Raw genomic sequence first — 21,608 nt, 5'->3', positions numbered from 1 at the left:
GGCTCAGGAAAACGCTCCCCACAGTGTATACTCCCCCAAACCTTCGCTGCCAGCCATTGCCCGGCCCAGGAGGGACAGCTGGCCATCTGCCTGCCTCCGGCCCAGGGAGCGTCCTGCGGGGGCCGTCCGGACACCCAGATCTCATCCGGTAGGGCAGGCGGGGCTCCGCGGTGTCTTTACCGCGTTGGAAGGCATTAGAGGCCGGGAATAGCCGCTGAGGCCTCCCGCCGGCGGCCAAGGTCCGTGTGACCGCTCAGCAGAGTGGGCCTCCTGGGCTGGGCCTACTCCGCTCCGCGTACAACCTCCGGGTACACCGCTTCCTCTCTGAGAGGCCACAGACCGTGCAGGGATCCTCTGAACCATCTTGCATCCAGCCTTCCTGGGTACGGTTCTCCCGGTACCGCAGGAGACTTACATGAGAAGTCGGATGAGGTGGTCCAACTTGCCTTGCGGCGCCAGCGGTTAGCCCAACCAACACCAACTTCTGATTCGGAGTCTGGGCCGTGTATTGGTGCCCTCTGCCCTCACATTGTATGCTGTGTGCTTAGTCGCTCACCTGTGTCTGACTCTTTGCGACCCCATGGACTGTAGCCCACCAGGCTCCTCTGTCCATGGGGATTCTCCAGGCAAGAATATTGGAGTGGGTTGCCATGTCCTCCTCCAGGGGATCCTCCCAACCCAGGGATCAAACCCAGGTCTTCAGCACTGCAGGCGGAGTCTTTACCGTCTGAGCCACGGGAAAGCCCAATACCAGGCCATCCTCCATGCCCAAAGCCAGCAAATAGAAACATCTTGCTGAAGAGGAATGGGCTGAATGCAGCCCAAATACTATGTTTGAGCACTTTGCAAGCCCTGTCCTTGCATGCCCATCTTCTTTCCAACAAGGTGCCACCCAAGATCGGTGAGCAGTGACTGCACAGCTCGGCTGACACAGTCTGACTGCTGAAGAGGTGGTCCCAGTGCCCTGGGGGCCAGCAAAGAGAGGGGACTTAGTGTTTTGCTCCCGAGTCCGGGCAGACCTACATCTTTCCACAGGAGACCAGAAATCAATTACCTGCGAAACCTGGGACAGGAAGGAGCCCTTTCCCGCATACATGTCAGAGGCCAGGGAGTCCTACAGTGCACACTCATGCAGGCACCTTTCCGCACTGTGGAAGCAGACCTGGTCCCTTAGTGTGCTTCCTTTTGAGCTACTGTAAACTCTTCGACCTCCACTATGGATGCCTGGGGGGAGTGCCGCCCAGGCTGGGACAAGCAAGCTAGAGGCATTCTTATTTGCCAAATCTGATTGCTATTTAAACAAAAAGGCTGCTGCTGCTGCTGCTGCTAAGTTGCTTCAGTCGTGTCCGACTCTGTGCGACCCCATAGACAGCAGCCCACCAGGCTCTGCCATCCCTGGGATTCTCCAGGCAAGAATACTGGAGTGGGTTGCCATTTCCTTCTCCATTGCGTGAAAGTGAAAAGTGAAAGTGAAGTCGCTCAGTCACGACCAACTCCTAGAGACCCCATGGACTGCAGCCTACCAGGCTCCTCCATCCATGGGATTTTCTAGGCAAGAGTATGGAGTGGCTTGCCATTGCCTTCTCCAAACAAAGGCTAGAAAACCCAATTCACATCTCCATAGTTGTTACAGAAGAGAACCTTTTCTCCAAGATACCCCATTAGCCAATAAACCTCCATCAATGGCCAGCAGGGAGAGAGTACTGACTTGGTGTTAATAGCTCCAACTCTGAAACTCTGAAGGCAGATTTCAAGATGCCACTTTTCAGTTGGTGACATTGGCCAGCAAGTTACTCAACTGCCTTGTACTTCGGTTTCCCAGTTTGTAAAATGGGGGTTATAGAACTGTTCACCATGTAGAGTCTTCATAGGCTTCAAAGAGGTAAATATATTCAAAGTCTTTAGGATACTGTGGATGCACAGTAGACCCTCCCGTGACTGAAGTCCTGGCTCTGGGCCTCCCCTCCATTTGTGAAAACCCTCGGGGATTCCAGCCCTCCCAGGCGCAAGCTGAAGTTTGGAGAGAGACTTTTACAAAGTGCTGTTTATCCGCTCTACCTTTGCACTCGGGGCTCCTGAAAAACTTATTCTTAATGAAGTAATGTTCGGTGCGTCCATTAAAAATGCAATGCCGGGAGATCAAAGTACAATATTTATTTTAGAAATTTGTTGCAATCACCAAGAGATACAGGTATCAAGGCCAAATGTCAGTTCCGTTACACAAAGCCCCGCACCCGGGAAGAGCGTGTGGCTGCTCTGCCATAATGTAAAGAGACATCAAAGACCAAGCGCGCGGCAGAAGTGCGCAGACGGGAGGAGGGAGTGAGCCCGGGAGGGCCCGGCGAGCCCCAGACGGCTCGGGGGCTGCGGGGGCGGGGGTCAGTTCAAAGAAGTATCCGCTGGGGCTCGAGTTCGCAGGAGGGAAGATTTAATGGGCTTTCCTTTGTTGGTGGGTGTGTTTGTGCATGGAGGACCCAGGAACTCCTCTGTGGTCCTCCCGCCCGAGGGCGGAGGCGGGGGTGCGGGGCAGGGGTGGGAAGCGGTGAATGGGGAGCAAACTTTAACCGCGGCGCGGGGCGGGGAGGTTGAATACTAGCCTCGGGGCGGCGCCTGGCGCAGTGGAGCGGCTCTCGCAGCAGCTCTCCAAGCAGCAGGGTTCCCAGGCTGCGAAGTTTGCCTGGCGGTTTCTTCGAGGGAGGGCGGCGAGCGCTGACTGGGTGCCACCTGCGAGGAGAGGCGGGTAGGTGAACCCGCACAGGCATCCCTGCTATGGACGGACCTGCTGTGCTCGCTCCGGAAACTACTACAGAAAAACGTGTTTACTGAGAGCTCTGGGGTTGCAACTTCGTGATGGGCCTGGTACCTCTCAGGCATTTTCTTTCAGCAAAGGGGACCCATGCCCCTGGGATCAATCCAACAGGTCTCCCATCTTCGGTTGACTTTTTAAAAAATCTATACATAATTTAGGTCATTTCAACAAATTCTTAATTCACTGGCTCTATAGAGCAGGGTGTTGTTTGACTGCCCAGTCTCGCCCCACTCTGCGAAAAGCTTTAACCTTGCAAGATTCTGCATTCACCTAGTTAATACAGTACCAATCGTTGGTTTATTAAAGGTGCTGGGAGGGGAGAGAAGGCAGAATTTTCCTGGTGGTAGTAGAGCAGAGTCGCAGGAGGATGCCTGTGCGTTTTCTTCAGCCATCTACAACCAAGCATTCTTAGAGCAGTTACTCGGCAGCCTTTTGAAGTCCTGCTAGAGCAGAAAGCTGCTATTGTTGTTTTCAACTCTCAACAGAAAAGGGATCAAACTTTGCCCCTTCAATTTGAAAGTTTTTTTTTTTTTAATGGTTGGTGGGTGGGTGGGGGTTTCAATCTGACACACTCTAAGTTAACTTTGAGGATTTGGAGAACTTCTGCAGTTTAAACTGCAGACCAAATCACAGATGCCCTAATACTTGTGTCTGAAACAGGGCCTGGATCATTATTACAGCCAAGATGATTCAGTAACAAGGAATTACAATTCTAGGAATCTTTGGAAAACACAAGCTTAGTTTGAAAGTGTCTTGAACTGGAGACCTTGAATTAACTTTAAGCTTAAGTTTCAGTGGGCTTCCTGATAGCTCAGTTGGTAAAGAATCCACCTGCAATGCAGGAGACCCTGGTTTGGTTTCTGGGTTGGGAATATCCCCTGGAGAAGCCATAGGCTATCCACTCCAGTATTCTTGGGCTTCCATTGTGGCTCAGCTGGTAAAGAATCTGCCTGCAATGTGGGAGACCTGGATTCGATCTCTGGGTTGGGAAGATCCCCTGGAGAAGGGAAAGGCTACGCACTCCAGTATTCTGGCCTGGAGAATTCCATGAACTGTGAAGTCCCTAGGGTCACAACGAGTCAGACAGGACTGAGTGAATTTCACTTTCATTTTAAGCTTCAAATTTGGATCAGTATGTAATGGATGGATAAGTGGAATTCTAAATCTGGGAGGGATAATTTATCTCATCCAGTTAGACTCCTCCATTTGATGGCAGAAGGAAACAAGAGTTGCATAAGTGTGTCATGCCCGTACAGCGCTGTGAACTTCAGTAGATGCTTATTGGTGTTGGGTGGTAGAGTAGAATTGTGTGTAACAGTGTCATCTGCCTAGTGGTTGGTGCTACAGAACACACAAATGCAGTAGGGACTCAAAGGAGAGCACTACTGAGGGCTGGAGTAGTTAAGGGAGGCTTATTAGGGAGCTGGCATTTGAAGGAGACTTTAAGGACCTATGGAATTTTAATTCATAGAGAGGGTAAAGTACAGCAATGAAAGAGAACTCCCCTTAGGGGAGAAGCTGAATAACCATGAAAGATGAAATTCTACATCTTGGATTTGCTAGTGTAAACACAGTGGAGCCAGGTTAGAGAATTAAGGAATAGAGTTTGGCCCAGATGCTATATGTAGTAGGGCTTTAGTGTAGACTTCTTAGCAGGGGAATTACATAAATTCAATTCATTTATTAAATTTCCTGCTTTAGGAGGGTTGGCTTGCTGAGCACTTGGAGGGATAAATGCAGATGCAGTTATCTAAGTGTGAGATGGTAAAGCTGTAATCTGGGAACTAGTGTGGGTAGTGAAAGGATGACAAACATTTTAAAGGGAAAAAAAGCAAAACTTGATTGACAGGTTGGAATAAGATGAAACAAAGGGAAAAATAAAGATCCCTCTCTTGACAAATGGTGCTGGGAGAACTGGATGTCCACATGTAAAAGAATGATGTTGGCCATTTTATTTACATCACACATAAAAAGTAAATGGATCATAGATCTAAATACAAGAGTTGAAGTATAAAAGTCATAGAAGAAAACATAGGATTAAGGCCTCATGACCTTGGGTTAGGCAACACCTTCTTAGATACACCAAAAGTATAAGTGGCAAAAGAAAAATAAATTGGACTTTGTAAAAATTTATAACTTTGTGCTTCAAAGAATACTATCAAAACTGAAAAAACTCATAGAATAGGAGAAAACATTTACTGATGATGCATCTAATAAGAGACTTGTATCCATAATGTATAAAGAAATCTTACAACTCAACAATAGAAAACTAACACACTTTTTCAAAAGGCAAAGTATCTGAATAGACTTTTCTCCAAAGTAGATATGCAAAAGGAAAATAAGCACATGAAAAGACGCTCAACAGCATTAGCCATCACTGAAATACAAGTCATTATTTGGCTTTCACAACAGCCAAAAGGTAGAAACAGCTCACATGTGTGTCAATTGATGAATGGATATACAAAACGTGTTACATTTATATGATGGAATATTATTCAGCTGTAAAAAGTCCGAAATACTGACACCTGTTACAACATGAATGAACTTTGAAAAGATTATATTATGTGGAAGAAACCAGTCACAAAAGATCATTTATAGTATGTTTCCATTTATATGAAATGTCTAGACTAGACAAATCCAGAGACAGAAAATATATTAGTGGTTGCCAGGCTCCGCGGGGTGGTGGGTAGGAAGAGGAGGGAATGATTGTTCTTGGACTGCTTTTTTCTTTTGGTGGGGGTGAAATATTCTAAGATTGTGGTGATGGTTGCACAACTCTGTGAATATACTAGAAACCACTTTAAATGGATGAATGGTATGATACATGGTTATATTTCAATAAAGCTGGTAAAAATTCAAAAGGAACTGAAAGCTTAGCCTGTGAAGCAGTAAGAATGGTTCAGTTGCTGATGAAAATGGGAGATTAAGGAAGACAGACAGACTGGTAGTACTGAATTCAGTTTGGGGCTGTTGAGTCTAAACTGTGAACTGGATGTTTGGGGGAAATGCTTGCAGAAAGCCAGAAGGGTGGAGAGTGGGCAGTGCAAGTGAGCGATAAGACTAGAGATAAGGAATTACAAACTTTTGAAAAGCAGTGATGGTGGAATAGGTGAGCTCACTGAAGTGAGTGGAGGTCAACCAGGTAGAGAAAAGCTATAGAATTTGTGAGGAAACTCCAATTAGAAGATGAACAGAGGGAGAAGCACCATCAAAGCAGCCACGGGGAAAAGAGTCGAGAAAGCCCAGAGAAAACAAAAAATGTACAGGTAGGAGAAGAGCAAGATCACTGGACATGACCAAAGGGGTAAAGAGCTAGAGGAAAGGGTAGTAAGAAAAAGAGTTCATCGGATTTAGGAGGAAACTTTTGAGGATCCATCTTCAGAGCTGAGGTGGGGATAGGAAGAGGATTATGAGTCTAAGCAGCGGCTGGATCCGACAGCAGGGTCAAGGCAAAGCGCTGCATTTGTGTTTTAGGGTATGGATAAAAGGAAATGTTAGAAAGAGGGCGTGGTTGTAGGTGGAGAGCCTAGAGACTAGGGGCTTGCAGGAGAGATGTGAGGGCTTCCTTTAATGAGGAGCAGAGAGAGGTTAGCAAGTCTAACTGCAGGAAGGAACTTCTGCTGGGGGCCATGCCAAATGAAACTCAAGGGGAAGCTCCTTATTTATTCGTTTAAAGCACAAAGTATGCAGCAACATGGATGGACGTAGAGATTACCATACCAAGTGAAGTAAGCCAGGCAGAAAGACAAGTAATCATATAATGTTACATATATGTGGAATCTAAACAAAATGACACAAATGAACTTATTTACAAAACAGAAGCAGACACACAGACATAGAAAATAAAGTTATAGTTGCCAAAGGGAAAGAGGGGGAGGAATAAATTAGGAGTTTGGAATTAAAAGATACATATTTATATAAAATTAACAACAAGGACCTACTATATAGCATAAGGAACTGTATTCATATCTTATACTAACCCATAGCTAAGTCGCTAAGTCGCTCAGTTGTGTCTGACTCTGTGCAACCCCATAGACGGCAGCCCACCAGGCTCCCCCGTCCCTGGGATTCTCCAGGCAAGAATACTGGAGTGGGTTGCCATTTCCTTCTCCAATGCATAAAAGAGAAAAGTGAAAGTGAAGTCGCTCAGTCTTGTTCAACTCTTAGCGACCCCATGGACTGCAGCCCACCAGGCTCCTCCATTCATGGATTTTCTAGGCAACAGTACTGGAGTGGGGTGCCATTGCCCCATAATACAATAGAAAAGAATCCGTAAAAGGATAAATGTGTATAAATATATATGTATGTATAGTTATTACACATCTGAAACTAACACTTTGTGTAAATTAGTTTCACATGTGCTGTGCTGAGTCACTCAGTCGTGTCCGACTCTTTGTCGTGTCCAACCCCATACACTGCAGCCTGCTCGGCTCCTCTGTCTATGGTGATTCTCCAGGCAGGAATTCTGGAGTGGGTTGCCATGCCCTTCTCCAGAGGATCTTCCAACTCAGGGATCGAAGCCAGGTCTCCCGGATTCTTTACTGTCTGAGCCACCAAGGAAACCCATGAATACTGGAGTGGGTAGCCTATCCCTTCTCCAGGGGATCTTCCCAACCTAGTAATTGAACTGGGGTCTCCTGCATTGCAGGCGGGTTCTTTACCGGCTGAGCTACCAAGGAAGCCCAAATCAACCATACTTCAATTTTTTTTAAAAAAAGGTACATGGTAAAGCCACTGCTGAGAGTGAAGGGGGTGAGGGAATTCCACACTACAAGTGCTGTAAGAAATGATTCGCAGATCAGGTGACGCTTACACCTATCCGTGCCGGGCCTTGTCCTGTGTATTTTACTCCACCACACGATTAAGCCCTGCCTTGTAGTCCACTCTACTGGCACTTGGACTTCCTCAGACAAGAATGTGGCCCCTATCCTTACCCCTCCTGTCTCGTAAGGAGATGGACAGTGCAGATGTCCTGCTGTGGGGGCTGTCATATGGGGCAGGAGGAGAAGTTTTGGGGTGCTACCTGCCTCTGTGGGAGGGAGGTCCCCACATAAACCTGCTGTTTTTTTTGAGGCATATAAAATTGCCTTGGGCTGTAAGCAAAAATATTGCTTTCAACAGCATGGCTATGAGTGATCTTTAAGTGCAGACAAGGCCCCCTTACACAAAACATCCTAGAAAAGATAGTACCTAGCTTCTTTTCTTAGAGGCTGGCATTGGTGGTACAGTGGTGAGCATAGCTGGCTTCCAAACTTCCTTTCTTAAGAATATCGTTTCCTATTTTAGTTTGTCTATTAATAGTCATGTTTTAAAATGACCCTGTGTTTTGATTTGTGACCATAATCACTTGATGCCAGGAGAAATAGTGGCACAGAGAAGTGCTAGGGCTGAGGCCATTGCAGGAGCTGGCAGAAGCTCAAGCTCCTTCTGCTCATCTCCCATCTTTCGCGGCTCAGGGAACCCCGTCTGTATGAGTGCAGAGTCCGTGCACTCAGGCACAGTGGGGGATCCTGGACATAGAGAAGATGTGCCCTGCCTGGGGGGTTTGGAATCCAGTACTGAGGACAGAAGAACTCGCAGTGGAACCACAGTTGGGTCGTGGGACCGCGGGGAAGACATTGATGGCAGATGAAAGAACTGAGGCCCAGAGACGTGAGTGGTTGGCTTCCTGAGGTCACACAACACAGTGGAAAAACTGAGTGGTGCCTAAGTTGTTTCTCCAATGCTGATAGAAAATGGGACTATTGAACGATTTTCCTTGTCCTGTTATTTGTGGGATCATTTTTCCCCCCTTAAAACAGAAGAAAGTGATAAATCTTTCTGCTAAGCTACACAATAATTTTATACATAAATTTCTGGGAATTTGATCTGGACATAGCAAAAAATGAAAACATGCATTAATTGGATGCAGGTCTAATAAAGATTCTGTCTGCATAACAAGAAACAAAAAACTCTGGACTCTCTCTGTTTTTTAACCCTCTGAGTCTAGCCTCACCCTGGATGGAGGGCTGGGGGTAGCTCATGGGCTGGAAAAAAGGAGTGCTATGAGGTGGTGGGTTTGCAGCACGATCTCTCCGGCATGCTGGTAGTGGCCTCTGGGTGGTCACTGCCTGTGCCCTGTGTACCAGGCACTTTCACTTGCTGTGTGCGTATGTGGCCACGTCCTGGAAGCTCATCCTGCTGCTGCCCATCACAGCGATGTGGGGTCTCATCAAATCTCTTACAACCCTATTTTATGGATGGGGGGAATGTGGCACAGAGGAGTTAAGTTATTTGCCCAGGATCCTACATCCTGTTACTGGATTTGGATCCAGGTAACGGAGAAGGCAATGGCAACCCACTCCAGTACTCTTGCCTGGAAAATCCCATGGATGGAGGGGCCTGGTAGGCTGTAGTCCATGGCGTCGCTAGAAGTCGGACACGACTGAGAGACTTCACTTTCACTCGTTGGAGAAGGAAATGGCAACCCACTCCAGTGTTCTTGCCTGGAGAATCCCAGGGACGGGGGAGCCTGGTGGGCTGCCGTCTATGGGGTCACACAGAGTCGGACACGACTGAAGAGACTTAGCAGCAGCAGCAATGTTACTTCAGAGGGCATCCTTTTAACCTTCAGGATGGAGTGCCACCCTGAGGAATGCAAGTCTTTCTGTTATCAGAAAAGCAATGTATGTGTCTGTGGTTCTGCAGCAGTGGTATTTAACAAGAAACCTGGGTAATTTTTTAGCCACATAACAAGGTGTTTGTTATTTGCCTCATGGTTAAAGTGTCAGACCCACATGAGATGTCTGCTCTCTGTGTCTCTCAAGGAGAAAGACAGTTTGACCTCAAGGAGGATAGTGTGGACCCATGACCTTTCCTTTCCTGGCTAGAGTACACTTCTCTCCCCTTACCCTCATCCCAAGCCACCAGGGGGCACACAGAATCAGCTATTTACCTTGGAAGGTTAAAGGCTCCAATTCTAAGGATATAAGTATTAGTCCAGTATCTTTAGGGGTCCAGCTGGGGATGGACTAACACAAACATCAGGTCTCCAAGTGTCCCTAGTTCCATTTAAAAGATCAGCTCACCCATGGGGCTTTTGGTCTTGAGAAACAACACCCTTTTCTGTGGGTTCTAGGATCATGATTTGGTTTCAAGTAGGAACTGTTACCTTATCCTAGCCCTCCCCCTTCAGAATCACTCAGACCTAGTCATTCCCTTTGGGGACCCTCACTGATCCTGGTCTCCAATTGTTCTCTTCTCTCTCTTTTCCCTTTTCTTGGCTGCTCTCTTAAGTCTTTCTTGTTTATTATTTTCTAACAATTGCACTCATCTCTCATGCTAGTAAAGCAATGCTCAAAATTCTCCAAGCCAGGCTCCAGTAGTACTTGAACTGTGAACTTACAGATGTTCAAGCTGGATTTAGAAAAGGCAGAGGAACCAGAGAACAAATTGCCAACATCCATTGGATCGCTGAAAAAGCAAGAGAGTTCCAGAAAAACATCTACTTCTGCTTTATTGACCACGCCAAAGCCTTTGACTGTGTGGATCACAACAAACTGTTGAAAATTCTTAAAGAGAGATGGGAGTACCAGACCACCTGACCTGCCTCCTGAGAAATGTGTATGCAGGTAAGAAGCAACAGTTAGAACTGGACATGGAACAACAGATTGGTTCCAAATCAGGAAAGGAGTACGTCAAGGCTGTGTATTGTCACCCTGCTTATTTAACTTATATGCAGAGTACATCATGAGAAATGCTGGGCTGGATGAAGCACAAGCTGGAATCAAGATTGCCGGGAGAAATATCAATAACCTCAGATATGCAGATGACACCACCCTTATGGCAGAAAGTGAAGAGGAACGAAAGAGCCTCTTGATGAAAGTGAAAGAGGAGAGTGGAAAAGTTGGCTTAAAGCTCAATATTCAGAAAACTAAGATCATGGCATCTGGTCCCATCACTCATGGCAAATAGATGGGGAAATAGTGAGAGACTTTATTTTGGGGGGCTCCAAAATCACTGCAGATGGTGATTGCAGCCATGAAATTAAAAGACGCTTGCTCCTTGGAAGAAAAGCTATGACCAACCTAGATAAGCTTATTAAAAAGCAGAGACATTACTTTGCCAACAAAGGTCCGTCTAGTCAAGGCTATGGTTTTTCCAGTGGTCATGTATGAATGTGAGAGTTGGACTATAAAGAAAGCTGAGTGCTGGAGAATTGATACTTTAGAACTGTGGTGCTAAAGAAGACTCTTGAGAGTCCCTTGGACTGCAAGGAGATCAAACTGGTCAATCCTAAAGGAAACCAGTCCTGAATATTCATTGGAAGGACTGATGCTGAAGCTGAAATTCCACTACTCTGGCCACCTGATGAGAAGAACTGATTCATTGAAAAAGACCAAAATGCTAGGAAAGATTGAAGGCAGGAGGAGAAGGGGATGACAGAGGATGAGATGGTTGGATGGCATCACCAACTCAATGGACATGAGTCTGAGTAAACTCCGGGAGTTGGTGATGGACAGGGAGGCCTGGCGTGCTGTAGTCCATGGGATCACGAAGAGTCGGACACGAATGAGCAACTAAACTGAACTGAAGATTTCCCTAGGTGGCTAGTATATGAGGCTCTAAGACCTACACCAGGATTCATACTTACCTCTTGCTTACTGTATTGGTCAGGGTTCAGTTAAGTGAGTAGAATTAGTTCTACCTGATTTAAGCATAAAGGGACTTATTCCAAGGTTGCCAGTGTCTTACAGCTTGACTGGAGGGCTGAAGAAACAAAGTCTCAGCTGAGCTTTCAAGAATGACTCCCAAAGCAACACCACAGACGTGGGTGGACAAGGAAGCCACTGCCTCTTGCCAGGATCAGAAGGTGGTGGCATTAGAAAGCTGCCTGCCTATTGGGAAGCCAGTGACACCTGCCCAGCTTCAGAATTATGCCAGCTGCACTGTGATCTGTACCTTGTCTCTTGACAACTGTGTATGTAGGGCTGTGACATTAGGACCTCTGTTATAACTGGCATAGAAAAAACAAATATACCACAACTGTACTTACTGATAGAAGCAGCAGAAACACAGTTTCTGCCTCACAATTATGTACTTCTGTCTCCTAAATTTGGTATGCTGCATCTGAGTGGCTTAATCTAAATCACAGATCTGGAACCCTAGCTGCAAGAGAGTCTGGGAAATGTGGATTTTTAACTTTCTGACCTAGAAAGAAATTGGAGTAGCTACTAAGTGAGCCATTCCAAATATCTGCCATGTTTGCTGCTTATGAGGTTGCTTCACTTTGACTCCTGGTCTACATTCCCAGGTTCTCACCTCTTTTTCAGGGAATTGCCCAAGGACTGTTAATCTCTTTCTTCTCATTATAAGTACTAATTTCAGTTCAGTCACTCTGGTCCCGCTACAGTGGAGTTATGTCATTCAGCCAATATTTATTGAGTCCCTAACATGTGTGCTCCCTTAACCATTTCTTTACCTCATGACTCCCAAGTCCCTCTCCAGCTTTAACCTTGATCTTTCTCTAGAACTCCAGCCCATTATTAACTGACATCCTTGAGATTGCCTCAAGAATGTCCTGCCAGATCTCCAAAATAAATATATCCTCAGGAAACATCTCCCTGCTTTCCAAACCAACTCACTGTTCCAAGATTTCTGGTTGGTGGTGCTTAAACTGGTTCACATACAAACTCAACTGAACTCCTTCCTTCACTCCCCACTTCCATCACTGCTCATTGCATTTCCATGCTGTTATCCAATTCTTACTTCTTCCTTCTCCCACTTCCATTTTCCTGTTTGAAGCTTTCATTATCTTTCAGCTCCCTTTTCACAGCCTTTGTGGCAGACTATATTTTCCAGAGATGATCCCAGCAATATCTCTCATCCCACAATCTAACTGGCCTGAGCAACTCACTTACAACCAATAGGAGATGGCAGAAGTGACTTTCAAGGCTAGGTGTATAAAGGTCAAGTGACTTCCACCTAGATCTCTTGGAGTGCTTGCTTTCTAGATATTCCCTCCTTGGAATATTCCCTCTTGGAACCCAGCATGAGACCACCAAGCCACATAAGAGGCTCCCTATAGAGGCTCTGGTCAACAGTATCAGCTGAGGGCAGTCTCTGGGTCATCCCAGCCCAGGAGCCAACATGTAAGTGAAGAAGCCTGAGAGTGATTCCAGTTCCTAGATGTTTCAGTCAGCCTAGCTGAGGTCCAGACATTATGGAACAGAGGTGAGCCATCTTTTCTGTGCTCTGTCCAAATTCTTGACCCAGAAAATCCATGAGCACAGTGAAATGGCTCTTGTTTTACTTCACTAATTATAGGGTGGCTTGTCATATTGTAGAGCATTAGGTAAACAGTCCTCAAAGCCATGTTGCACATCATTTGGTGATTACCTTGCTAAAACACTGAGCAGCTCATATTTTCACTTTGCTCAGAAACCTGAAATGTCTCCCCACTGAATACGAAATTAATTGTATGTTTTCCAGGCTTGCATTCAAGGCACCACATAATTCTGAATCTTCTTGCCTTATTTTCCACTTTAACTCATTACCCACCTTTCATTCCAATCTTACCAGATAGTAACTCTTCACCTGGCCCTGCCTGAAGCTTTCCTACCTCAATGAATTTTCACAAGAACCAACCTTTGTTTGGAATTTTAATTTTATATATCCAGCAAAGTCCTACCTTAAAGCCAGCTCAAATCTCTCATCCTCTAGGACTGTGCTGTACAGTATGGTAGCCAGTAGCAACCTGTGGCTATTTACATGTAAAGTTAAACTGATTAAAGTGAAAACTCCTTTTCTCAATCTTACTAGCCACATCCTATTGGACAGCACTTGCTCTAAGAAATCTCTCAGCTTTACCTTTTCCAATTAATTTCTCCTTTCCTATAGAATCTCCTTTCCTACAGAATTATTTATTTGGGTCTTTGTCATTGCTCACAGGCTTTCTCTAGTTGCACCAGGCCTCAGTAGCTGCAGCATGGGGGTTCAGTAGTTGTGACCCATGGGCCTAGCTGCTTTGTGGCATGTGAGATCCTCCTAGACCGGGGATCAAACCAGTGTCCCCTGCTTTGGAAGGCAGATTCTTAATCATTGAACCACCAGGGAATTCCCCACTATAGAATCTTGAACTGCTGTTAGCAATTTTGATCTGAATGACATTTTGAAGGTCGTATAATCCAATACCATAAAATTACAGATGTATTTTGGCTTTCCACTATTCTAGTGCATTGCTCTGTATACGGTAGGTGGGCTCAAACATTTCTTGAGTTGCAAGGAAGCAACAATGAATCTATCTGTCCTAAGGGGTTTGGGTTAAATGATCTCTTTCAACATTTTCCAGTAAAAGACTCAACAAACAACAAATCATATGTCTTTGACAATATATAATCTCCCCGGAGAGCTGCTTCTCAAATTACAAATGATTTGGGAGGAGGGTCTTTTGGGAGGGGCATCTAGGTATAGACTGTTAAATACTGTAGGGATTTAATTATTTAGGAATGTGTGTATGTTTTGTCTCAAAGGATGCCAATTTTTGCCCAGTCCTCATGACACCTTAACTTACATGTCAGCTCTACATACCACTGAACAAGGAGGAATTTCCTTCATGCCGTTCCTTCTTTGAACAAGGAGGACATGATAACAGATAATTACCAGACAGATGAAATTCCATTCAGTTTAAGTTTTTACCAGTCCTCAAGCTATTAAATTCATACAAATTAGACACATAAATCTATGGTGTTTCCAGTAGTCATGTATGGATGTAAGAGTTGGACTATAAGGAAAGCTGAGCACTGAAGAATTGATGCTTTTGAACCACATGTGGTGTTGGAGAATACTCTTGAGAGTCCTTTGGACTGCAAGGAGATCAAATCAGTCAATCCTAAAGGAAATCAGTCCTGAATATTCATTGGAAGGACTGATGCTGAAGCTGAAACTCCAACACTTTGGCCACCTCATGATAAGAGTTGACTCATTGGAAAAGACCCTGATGCTGAGAGGGATTGGGGGCAGGAGGAGAAGGGAACGACAGAGGATGAGATGACTGGATGGCATCACCGACTCAATGGACATGACTTTGAGTAAACTCCGGGAGTTGGTGATGGATAAGGAGGCCTGGCGTGCTGCAGTCCATGGGGTCACAAAGAGTCAGACACGACTGAGTGACTGAACAGAACTAAAAGCTAAACTCTAAAATCATATACTATGTAATAAGATACTTTTTCATGTGTGTGCTTATGTAGAGAGAGAGAGAGAGAAATTTTAAGTCTAATCATCTAAATTTTCACTCATATAATATAACCTGCTAATGAGGGATGCAGTAAACTCACTGTGTTTAGAACACAGCCTTCCGCAAGCCCCAGCAGAGCAAAGCTTTAATGATGTTTATGTATGACACTACGCGTTCATGTTAATAAGTATTGATTATTCCCATTTCCCTTCACTCATTATCATAGAGTGAAACACCTATTAAACCTGGGACATTTTTGAGGTTAATATTAACTTAATCTCAACATTCAGTTTTAACCATAAAACCTGGACTCTGTACCAGAAGCAGTTTTTCAGTTACTCAATAACTTTATTTCAATCTGACAGTAATACATGGGAATCTATTTACCAGTTTCTGGAATAGATGATGAAAATTAGAGTATTGCTGCCTGTTGACTCCTTTGGACCACTCTCCTAACTTAGTCATCCCTTTAGAATAGTTATGATTTCACCCATCATGGCACTATTTTATGCTTCTTTAGGTAGGATGGGTTTTTAAGATGCAGAAAGCATTACTTTCTCTTGATAGTTTAGAAAGGTGCCCTCAGGTCTTAGCACTATTCTGCAGCACTTTAGGGAGATGCTTTCGGGCCTGAGGCATCCCAGCGTGGTCCAGGGCAGGGAAGTCACCCTCCCCGACTCCTGCGTGCCTGGTGAGGGGAGGGCAGCCTTGTCCATCTTTACCAGTGAACCTCTGTCAAGTGGGCCATGCCCTGAGCTCCCATCCTAACACCAAGTCAAATAAAGTGAAAGTGCTAGTCACTCAATCGTGTCTGACTCTTTGAGACTCCATGGTCTGTCCATGGAATTCTCTAGGCAAGAATACTGGAGTGGGTTGCCATTCCCTTCTCCAGAGGATTCTTCCTGACCCAGGGATTGAATTGAACCTGGGTCTCCTACATCGCAGGCACATTCTTTACCACCTGAGCTACCAAGGAAGCCCCAAGAGAGGGTTTTAATAGCTTTCCAAATCATTTGCCCTCATCTCGGTATTATTCACCAGATAGCAACTTAAGAATACAATGGCTTAGATTTAAGTCTGGAAGGAAGAGCTATGTAAAATACCTGTGTATTTTGTTCTCCACAAACCTAATTAACAATTGATAAAAATATATATTGCTCTATTCTTTTGGCATAGCATACAGAGTTAACATTTTCTTCTAAGTAACTTCCCTGGTGGCTCAGATGGTAAAGAGCCTGCCTACAATGAAGGAGACCTGGGTTAGATACTTGGGTCGGGAAGATCCCCTGGAGAAGGAAATGGCAACCTACTCCAATATTCTTACCTGAAGAATCCCATGGACAGAGGAGTCTGGTAGACTACAGTCCATGGTGTCTCGAAGAGTTGGACATGACTGAGTGACTAACACTTTCTTCTAAAAGAAACTTCACAGCACAGACATATGAAGTTCTTTAACTTTATTTCAGTTACAAAATAGTAACAAGTCCAGCCCTCTGTGCATGCACACAGCCATAGCTGTGTGATCCTGGGCAGAGCTCTTGACCACTCTAGGCCTCATTTTCTGCACTTGTGTAATAAGGGACTTTTTTTTTTTTTTTTTTTGCCTCTGCTTCTCTTTCTTTCTTGTTTCCAACACATAGTAATAAACTTTTTTTTGATGTGTTAAATGTGAGGGCTTTTAAATAAGCTTAAATTGGGCAAAAATACATAACTAAAATTGACCATCTTAATCATTTTAAGTATACAGTTCAGTTGTGCTAAGTAGATTCATATTGTTGTGCAACCAGTCTTCAGAATATTTTAATCTTGCAAAACTAAAACTCTGTACCCATTGAACAGTAACTCCCCATTTCCTCCGCATTTCCTTGGCAACCCCCATTCTACTTTCTCTGTGAATTTGCCTACTTTAGAGATCACATATGAGTGGAATCAAACAATATTTGTCTTTTTGTGACATAATGTCCTCAACTTTCATTCATGCTGTTGCGTGTATCAGATTTCCTTCATTTTTGAATCTGAAGCAATTACACTTTTAAACAAAGAAACAAACAAAAAAACCCCACCTATTCCTAATGATGGATAAGATTATAACCTTTTAGAGTAGAGATAGGCCTTGAAATTCAATCTATTATTTTACAGATGTGGATGCTGAGGCCCAGAGAAGTTAAGTGACTCATGCAAGGTCGCTCAGCAGTTTTGTGTAGGAGTCGGGGCCAGAGCTCAGTCTCCTGGGACTTTTAGACTAAGTACTTTCTCTACCACGGGGAATTTGCATGTGTACTCAGTCATGTCTGACTCTTTGCGACCCTATGGACTGTAGCCCACCAAGATCCTCTGTCCATGGAATTTTTCAGGCAAGAATACTGGAATGGGTTGCCGTTTCCTCCTCCAGGGGATCTTTCCAACCCAGGGATTGAACCTGGGTCTCCTGCATTGGCAGGGAGATTCTTTACCACTGAGTCACTGGGGCTCCCACTGTAGGGGATGAGGGACTGCATTTCAGTATATTCTAAAAGAAAGGTTATGGGGTTTAAAATAGCATTATGTTTAAGCAGGGACTTTCCGGTGACTGAGACTCTGAGCTCCCAGTACATGGGGCCTGGGTTCCATCCCTGGTCAGGGAACTAGATCCCTCATGCTGCAACGAAGATTGAAGATGTGTGCTACAACTAAGACCTGGCACAACCAAATAAATAAATAAATAGCATTAGGTAGAAGGGAAAATAGCATCAGTTGTGCTGGAAAACAAGGTGTGCATCTGGTAACGTGGGGCAGAGCCACAGGAAGAGATTATGGTCTGTGAGGGATGGGAGAGAAGGAGGAGCAGGAAGATTGACATGGGAAGAGCAGGGGAAGCGAGGAGTGTGGGGAGAGAGAAGAGAGGGAGAGGGGAAGGAAGGAGAGGGGCCAGATGGGAGCTCAGTGATGGTCTAAGACCCAGGCTTTAGAAGAGGCTAGGGGATCCAAACTGCAAAGACTTCTGCGCTACAGCAGCCAAACCACTTTGACTTCAGGCCCACCACCTTGAATCAGCTAAGTTTAGTGAGAAATCATGGAGTTCTCGATTCCATGTCCCATAGTCACCTGTCGACGGATGCATCAAATATTTGAACATAGGACAAAGGCTTAAAGTCTCAAATTGCAAATACTTGGTTTGGGCAACTTGACTGACATGCTGTCCATGAAAGTATAATCAACCAATCCCTCAACAAGTGTAAGTGATTTTTATCAGAAACTTTCTAGTTTAAGGGCAGAGAGTGAGTGGAACAGACAAGTTGCTGGGATTGATAAAAAGGCAGGTATTAATGCAGGTGAGTGAAGGAAGGGGAAACCAGGAGTGGGGAGATTTGTGCATCTCTACCTGTGCTCAGCCTCAAATGCCTGCAGTTGTTATGGGCCTGGGTATTTGGAAGCAGGTCTGCCTTGACTAGAACAATGAGTATGGACCCAGAGGTTCACAGGATTTATGAAGATTTTACTTTTTCAACCCAGTTAATTCCTTTCACAAGGAAGCCTTTCCCCAGGTGATTCATAAACAACGGATCAGGCAACATGTTCCATAATATCTATGTTTTCTAGATACCCAGAACGCTTTGGTGCACACCCTGGGAACTCTAATTGGATGTTCATTTATTCTGAGAGTCTTTGTTTTCCAAAAAATAATTCTTCAAAGACTTGTACAAGACAGCAGAAGCCACCTTCACGGTGGACACAATTTTCTTTCTCTCCCAGGCTCTGAATCCTGGCTGGTTAGAAAGCTACCGGGCTCATTTCCATATCAAACAAAGAGAAGGCAGGAAAATACTCCCCTGATCGACATAAAAAGACACATTACAGGAGATTGTCTAAGAACTTGTTTTTACAGCCAAAATTAGCAAATTATTCACAGTAATAGGTGAGTCGGATGACAACAGTGTTTAAGAGAACAAAGCCGCTCATCAGGACTCCGACCTCAAACCCGCCTCACGGTGGGTCCCCAGCTGCCAGAACATCTCTGTGCACAGACAGCCAAGAGGCTGTAAAAAAGAAAAAGAGGCAGCCAGGAAGTCTGCCACTTACCCAGATGCAGCTACCAGAAAATGCGATCCAGGGCCCGCTCTCATAGCTGCTCAGAAGGCTCCGTGGGTGGCCACTGCGTTAATGTCGGGGCACACGTGGCTCCCATCTCGATAGGAGTTCCAGGGAAACCAGGGAGCTTCAGACGCCCCATATCCACTTCCTTTCTTGATCTGAAATTCTTTGGAAGTTTTGGAGACTTTCAGTGGAAACCCGAGCTGCCAGCTGCCAAGTGTAAGTGCTTGATTTCCTGCATTAATCAATACCAATTTAGGAACCCCTTGGAAAAGCTTAACGTACGCCGGGTTTCAGGGTGGTGGAAACACACTTGGCACCTTTCTGTGTGAGATCCGTCCCAGAGACAGCTCATCACCTGGTAAGTCAGTGTGGGCCATCTGGGACTCAGGAGCCTTCCTATGAGGCGGTGGGAAAAAGATTAAATAGACAGAGACTTGAAACTGTACCTGGGAACTGGGGCCTCCAGAAGGGGAGGAAGGTCTTAAGGCAGGACTCAGGATCCATCTGTGAGCACCTGGGTTAAGCCTTGCAGAGGCAACATCCCCAAGGAGCTCAGCCAAGTGAGCAAATTGGGAATTTAATGAAATCAAGCACTTATACTTGGCAGCTGGCAGCTCAGGTTTCCACTGAAAGTCTTCGAAACCTCCAAGAGCTTCAGATCATCTAATTCCCCCCTGCTTTAGGACATCCCTTCCTCCCGTCATAATTAATGAGGATCTGTCTGTTGTCCTGCCTTTCGGGGACACGTCCTCTGCCAGGTGACAGCTAGAGCATCTCATAAACTTTCTCTTACATTCATTTAGGGCCTCTTGAAGATAACAGCTCAACTCAAAGAGTGCCTGCAACCATAGGATTCCAGGTACTGGCTCAAAGGTGCTCAACTCTGGCTGCAGGTAAGAATCATTTAGGAAAATTTTCATGACACTCAGGCCGCACCCAGACACACTAAATCAGAATCTGTGAGGCTCAGGCATTGGGATTTTAAAGAAATGTTTTATTTAAAAATAATTACAGCTTCATAAGACATTGCCAAAACAGTGCAGAGATGCCCCATGTACCCTTCATCCAGCTATTACCTAAGTATAACACATAAGACCAGAAAATGGACACCAGTCCAATGCGTACGAGTAGTTCTATGTCATTTGATCACATATGTAGATTAGTGTGACCCCAACAGCACTCATGATACAGAACCATTTCAGCTCCGCGGGCCTCCTTCCTGCTACCCTTCACAGCCACACCTAGCTGCTGCCCCTCGCCAACCAACCCTGGGAATCACTTATATGTTCTTCACCTAACTGTGTCTTTCTGAGAATGTTATATAAATGGAATCATACAGTATGTAACCTTCTGAGATGGGCTGTTTACTTGACATAATGCCTTTGAGTGGGAGCCATTCGAGAGGCGGCATGTATCAATAGTGTGTTCCTTTTTCCTGCTGAGCACTGTTGCATTGCATGGCTGTGACACGGTTTACCCACTCACTTCTTGATTATTTTCCATTTTTGATGATCACAAACAAGGCTTCTATAAACATTCATGTACAGGGTTTTGGAGGATATACGTTTTTATTTCTTTGGGATACATTTTTGTGAAACTTCAGGTCATTCCGGTGGGAAGCTGGGCTAAGAGCTCTTGGACCAAGGAAAACTGAAGAAGTAGCTACCACATGTCTCAAACATTTGGAAGATACTCTGTGTGACGTTGCGCTGTGCGGTATGGGGTGTAGAGGAGAAATGAGAGCGCAGGTGCTGCAGTCAGACTGCCTGGGCTCAAATCCTGGCTTCACCACTTTATGCCTCAGTAGCTCACCTATAAAATGGGACAGTAAAACCAACTTCGTAGTTCTCGGGTGAGCATGCAGTGAATATTGTTCTGGACTGCATGTTGTGTAACCCCAAGTTCATACTTTGAAGCCCTAACTTTCCATGTGATGCTACCTGGAAGTGGACCTTTAGGAGACAGTTAGGTTTAGATGAGGTTGTGAGGGTGGAGCCCCATGATGGTCTCTGCTATAGGAAGAGACCAGGGAACTTGCCCCGCACCCTCCCACCCAGCCTCATGAGGATGCAGCAGGACAGGGTCCCTCTGTAAACCAGGAAGAGTGCTCTTACCAGGAACAGACTTGGTCAGTGCCATGATCTTTGACTTGCCCAGACTTCCTACAGAGCTGTGAAAAATGAATTTCTGTTGTTTAACCTTCTCAGCCTATAGTATTCTGTTAAAACAGCCCAAGTTGAAGATAAATATAATTCATGTAGAGGACACATTAATAACTCAGTGCATGCTAGCACACAATTATTCTGCTGGGAACTGAATTTAGGTCATGTCAGTTCCTGGCTTAAAACTCCTCAAGGGCCTTTTGAACACCTCCCCTCAGGTCCTATGCACAAGCCTTAGTGAACTTTGCAGTGATATCTTGCTGTGGACTGCTGAGAGCTAACATGAGAGAGGGTGCTTCCTCCTGAGAGCCTTCCAAGGTCTGCCCCTTGCTGAGCTCTGCAACGC

At 45.2% G+C, this 21,608-nt stretch overlaps 1 protein-coding gene and 2 long non-coding RNA genes across 9 annotated transcripts in view; 1 reads left to right on the top strand and 2 right to left on the bottom strand.

Annotated features, from left to right (window-relative positions):
* Positions 1-2,139: 2,139 nt before the first annotated feature.
* On the bottom strand, positions 2,140-19,222 carry LOC147378516 (uncharacterized). The gene is made up of 2 exons (XR_015147557.1): positions 19,086-19,222; positions 2,140-2,724 (listed from the first exon to the last, which is right to left on the bottom strand). It is a non-coding gene; the product is annotated as an uncharacterized LOC147378516 (long non-coding RNA).
* The window catches only part of LOC147378514 (uncharacterized), a 50,070-nt gene continuing 47,567 nt past the window's right edge, over positions 19,106-21,608 (top strand). For 3 of the 7 annotated variants that reach the window (XR_015147544.1, XM_086357458.1, XM_086357452.1), the window contains exons 1-2: positions 19,106-19,316; positions 19,904-19,993. Coding sequence is in view for 2 of the 7 variants with exons in the window: in XM_086357458.1 (XP_086213584.1) it covers positions 19,106-19,316; positions 19,904-19,993 (301 nt within the window). In the remaining 5 variants the exon portion in view is untranslated. Of the gene's footprint in view, positions 19,317-19,354; positions 19,459-19,903; positions 19,994-21,608 lie in introns of those variants that run through there. The other 4 variants (XR_015147547.1, XR_015147546.1, XR_015147548.1 and 1 more) reach the window with 2 other exon arrangements.
* Positions 20,074-21,271, bottom strand: LOC147378515 (uncharacterized). The gene is made up of 2 exons (XR_015147574.1): positions 21,215-21,271; positions 20,074-20,912 (listed from the first exon to the last, which is right to left on the bottom strand). It is a non-coding gene; the product is annotated as an uncharacterized LOC147378515 (long non-coding RNA).

This window comes from Bos grunniens, chromosome 2 (genome assembly GCF_055505025.1).
Source record: "Bos grunniens cultivar Pamir isolate PY7600 chromosome 2, Bosgru_T2T1.0, whole genome shotgun sequence".
In the NCBI taxonomy this organism is placed as follows: Eukaryota; Metazoa; Chordata; class Mammalia; order Artiodactyla; family Bovidae; genus Bos; species Bos grunniens.
Note: the sequence above shows the minus strand (reverse complement) of the source record. Positions and strands in the feature narration are given on the sequence as shown.